At 34.1% G+C, this 4,547-nt stretch overlaps 1 protein-coding gene across 1 annotated transcript in view; it reads right to left on the reverse strand.

Annotated features, from left to right (window-relative positions):
• The window catches only part of LOC107674482 (meiosis inhibitor protein 1-like), a 12,217-nt gene that overhangs the window by 712 nt on the left and 6,958 nt on the right, over window positions 1-4,547 (reverse strand). The window contains exons 10-12 of the mRNA XM_016468461.1: window positions 1,534-1,615; window positions 1,199-1,299; window positions 404-535 (exon numbers count right to left, since the gene is read on the reverse strand). Of these exons, the coding sequence (XP_016323947.1) occupies window positions 404-535; window positions 1,199-1,299; window positions 1,534-1,615 (315 nt within the window). The remainder of the gene's footprint in view (window positions 1-403; window positions 536-1,198; window positions 1,300-1,533; window positions 1,616-4,547) is intronic.

Genomic DNA, 4,547 nt, shown 5'->3' on the forward strand with positions numbered 1-4,547 from the left:
GTCCTGTTTGGCAGAACTCCTGTACCTCACTTCCTGTCATGTGTCCTTTTCCCCAAGAGTTGAGTGTGTGTTCTGTGTAATGGGCTGGAAAACAAGCATGGCCCCGTGAACTCCTCCTTTACTTCCTTTAGCTTTGGGGCTCAGACGTGTCTCGGACATCAGACACCTTACGCCAGTGATCTCAAACTCAATTCCTGGAGGGTCACAGCTCTGCACAGTTTAGCTCCAACCCTAATCAAATACCCCTGATCCAGCTAATCAAGTTCTTCAGGATTACTAGAAACTTCCAAGCAGGTGTGATTTGGAGCTGGTTGGAGCTAAACTCTGCCGAGCTGCGGCCCTCCAGAAATTGAGTTTGAGACCACTGTTATAGACTGTATGTATATAAGTGTGTGTTACACACCTGTGTGAGCATTAGTCTCAGTGTGTGTGTGCTGTCATCGGTGAGGTTCGTCGCTCCTTGTTTCTCAATCTCTTCACACACAGACTCAACTTCAGTCCTCCAGTGTGAGACGCCGCCGCTGAAACACACCAGCTGCACACAAACACACACTCAGAGAGAAGAACAGGGCTAAAGCATATGTATGGGGCTGTTTACACCTGGTCACTTCATGCGTTTTGTCTGATCGGATAGCTATCCGATCGAGAAAAGGCCAGGTGTAAATGCCCTCCGAAACGCATTCGAGACAGATATAAATCCGATCGCTCAAACCACTTCAGGAGGTGGTCTGGGCCGCATTCCAGACGAAACTGGACCAGTGTAAATGCATCTGGTTGTTGAAACCCCATATGCAAATTTTACTCCTCCCAAAATGTTAAAATATTAAACGTGTGAGAGCGTGTTATAGGCTATATGACATTATAGTCAGATATGACTGCGCTAATGCAACACTCAGCAAGCCGACGCGCAAACTGCCGCGAATGAAACTGAAAGTAAGACGCAGACGGTCAACACACAATCATCTTCATTAAAAGTAGTAAGACAAACTTATCTTTCCAGTGCTGATGCGCTCTCCTATTGCGGTCTTTGATCTTGAAATGAGCTGATAATAAAATGCAGCGCTTATCTTTTGATTTCGTTGACGTGAACACTATGTGGCCAAGTGTAAATGGAAACGTTTTAACAAATCAGATAGATATCCGATCAGCGAAAACGCATGAAGTGACTAGGTGTAAACAGGCCCTATATGTGTGTTACCTGTGTGAGCAGCTGCAGCGCTGCAGGTCTCAGTCTCTGGTCACAGGAGAGTAAAGAGAAAAGCAGGAACCGCATCCACGGCTGACACACCATGTGCTGCGCTACACACACACCAATAACACAATCATGAGAGTTTGTCCGTCTAAAGCCTGTTGTTAATATTTGACTCTATCAGTGAGCTCATCTCATAGACTTATCAGGTTAATGACCCTGAACTGACCCTCACAGAAACCTGTGCTAAACACTAGCGGAAACACGATCTGACCGATTCTTGAGTGCTTTTAACTAGCGAACCGCTTTTACTGCATGATTGAGGATGTTGTGTGTATTTGTACCGGTTTCAGGGCTCCGTCTGCGCAGAAATCCCATCAGAGACCTGAGACAGTTCAGACCGGCGCTGACCATCAGATCCTGCGTCTGTCACACACACATCAGTCATCGATCCATTGACTCTCACTCATCAATCAGATGTCTGTGCTGAAGATCCTTTACCCTGATTTGCCGTTTGCAGTGAAAAATGACCCAACTTTTAAAAATAGCTTTCCAATTTCTCATTGTGCTGTATTATCACCAAATCTTGTCTTCAGTATTGTCAACCTGTTTTCTTTTAATTAGAACAGGTTTTGTGTTTCTTTTTGAAACTGATCGTAGGATTCATTGATCTGGGCTTAAACCTTTTTGATTAATAAAAGCATTATTTGTGGATAACTTTGGCAATTTTCAGTTTTTGAGGGGGAAAAAAACCCATCTGTAGATTATTTTGGCAATATTCCATTTTTGAGAGAAAAAAACATTGTGGATGATTTTGGCAATATTCCATTTTTGATAACATTATTGGTGGATAATTTTGGCAATATTCAGTTTTTGATTGATAAAAACATTATTGGTGGATAATTTTGGCAATATTCCGTTTTTGATTGATCAAAACATTATTGGTGGATGATTTTGGCAATATTCCATTTTTGATAACATTATTGGTGGATAATTTTGGCAATATTCCATTTTTGATAACATTATTGGTGGATAATTTTGGCAATATTCCATTTTTGATAACATTATTGGTGGATAATTTTGGCAATATTCCATTTTTGATAACATTATTGGTGGATAATTTTGGCAATATTCCATTTTTGATAACATTATTGGTGGATAATTTTGGCAATATTCCATTTTTGATAACATTATTGGTGGATAATTTTGGCAATATTCCATTTTTGATAACATTATTGGTGGATAATTTTGGCAATATTCCATTTTTGATAACATTATTGGTGGATAATTTTGGCAATATTCCATTTTTGATAACATTATTGGTGGATAATTTTGGCAATATTCCATTTTTGATAACATTATTGGTGGATAATTTTGGCAATATTCCATTTTTGATAACATTATTGGTGGATAATTTTGGCAATATTCCATTTTTGATAACATTATTGGTGGATAATTTTGGCAATATTCCATTTTTGATAACATTATTGGTGGATAATTTTGGCAATATTCCATTTTTGATAACATTATTGGTGGATAATTTTGGCAATATTCCATTTTTGATAACATTATTGGTGGATAATTTTGGCAATATTCCATTTTTGATAACATTATTGGTGGATAATTTTGGCAATATTCCATTTTTGATAACATTATTGGTGGATAATTTTGGCAATATTCCATTTTTGATAACATTATTGGTGGATAATTTTGGCAATATTCCATTTTTGATAACATTATTGGTGGATAATTTTGGCAATATTCCATTTTTGATAACATTATTGGTGGATAATTTTGGCAATATTCCATTTTTGATAACATTATTGGTGGATAATTTTGGCAATATTCCATTTTTGATAACATTATTGGTGGATAATTTTGGCAATATTCCATTTTTGATAACATTATTGGTGGATAATTTTGGCAATATTCCATTTTTGATAACATTATTGGTGGATAATTTTGGCAATATTCCATTTTTGATAACATTATTGGTGGATAATTTTGGCAATATTCCATTTTTGATAACATTATTGGTGGATAATTTTGGCAATATTCCATTTTTGATAACATTATTGGTGGATAATTTTGGCAATATTCCATTTTTGATAACATTATTGGTGGATAATTTTGGCAATATTCCATTTTTGATAACATTATTGGTGGATAATTTTGGCAATATTCCATTTTTGATAACATTATTGGTGGATAATTTTGGCAATATTCCATTTTTGATAACATTATTGGTGGATAATTTTGGCAATATTCCATTTTTGATAACATTATTGGTGGATAATTTTGGCAATATTCCATTTTTGATAACATTATTGGTGGATAATTTTGGCAATATTCCATTTTTGATAACATTATTGGTGGATAATTTTGGCAATATTCCATTTTTGATAACATTATTGGTGGATAATTTTGGCAATATTCCATTTTTGATAACATTATTGGTGGATAATTTTGGCAATATTCCATTTTTGATAACATTATTGGTGGATAATTTTGGCAATATTCCATTTTTGATAACATTATTGGTGGATAATTTTGGCAATATTCCATTTTTGATAACATTATTGGTGGATAATTTTGGCAATATTCCATTTTTGATAACATTATTGGTGGATAATTTTGGCAATATTCCATTTTTGATAACATTATTGGTGGATAATTTTGGCAATATTCCATTTTTGATAACATTATTGGTGGATAATTTTGGCAATATTCCATTTTTGATAACATTATTGGTGGATAATTTTGGCAATATTCCATTTTTGATAACATTATTGGTGGATAATTTTGGCAATATTCCATTTTTGATAACATTATTGGTGGATAATTTTGGCAATATTCCATTTTTGATAACATTATTGGTGGATAATTTTGGCAATATTCCATTTTTGATAACATTATTGGTGGATAATTTTGGCAATATTCCATTTTTGATAACATTATTGGTGGATAATTTTGGCAATATTCCATTTTTGATAACATTATTGGTGGATAATTTTGGCAATATTCCATTTTTGATAACATTATTGGTGGATAATTTTGGCAATATTCCATTTTTGATAACATTATTGGTGGATAATTTTGGCAATATTCCATTTTTGATAACATTATTGGTGGATAATTTTGGCAATATTCCATTTTTGATAACATTATTGGTGGATAATTTTGGCAATATTCCATTTTTGATAACATTATTGGTGGATGATTTTGGCAATATTCCATTTTTGATAACATTATTGGTCGATAATTTTGGCAAAATTCAGTTGTTGATAGATAAAAACATTATTGGTGGATAATTTTGGCAATATTCAGTTGTTGATAGATAAAAAAAACATTATTGGAT

This window comes from Sinocyclocheilus anshuiensis, unplaced genomic scaffold (assembly GCF_001515605.1).
Source record: "Sinocyclocheilus anshuiensis isolate Anshui unplaced genomic scaffold, SAMN03320099.WGS_v1.1 scaffold1073, whole genome shotgun sequence".
Classification (NCBI taxonomy): Eukaryota; Metazoa; Chordata; class Actinopteri; order Cypriniformes; family Cyprinidae; genus Sinocyclocheilus; species Sinocyclocheilus anshuiensis.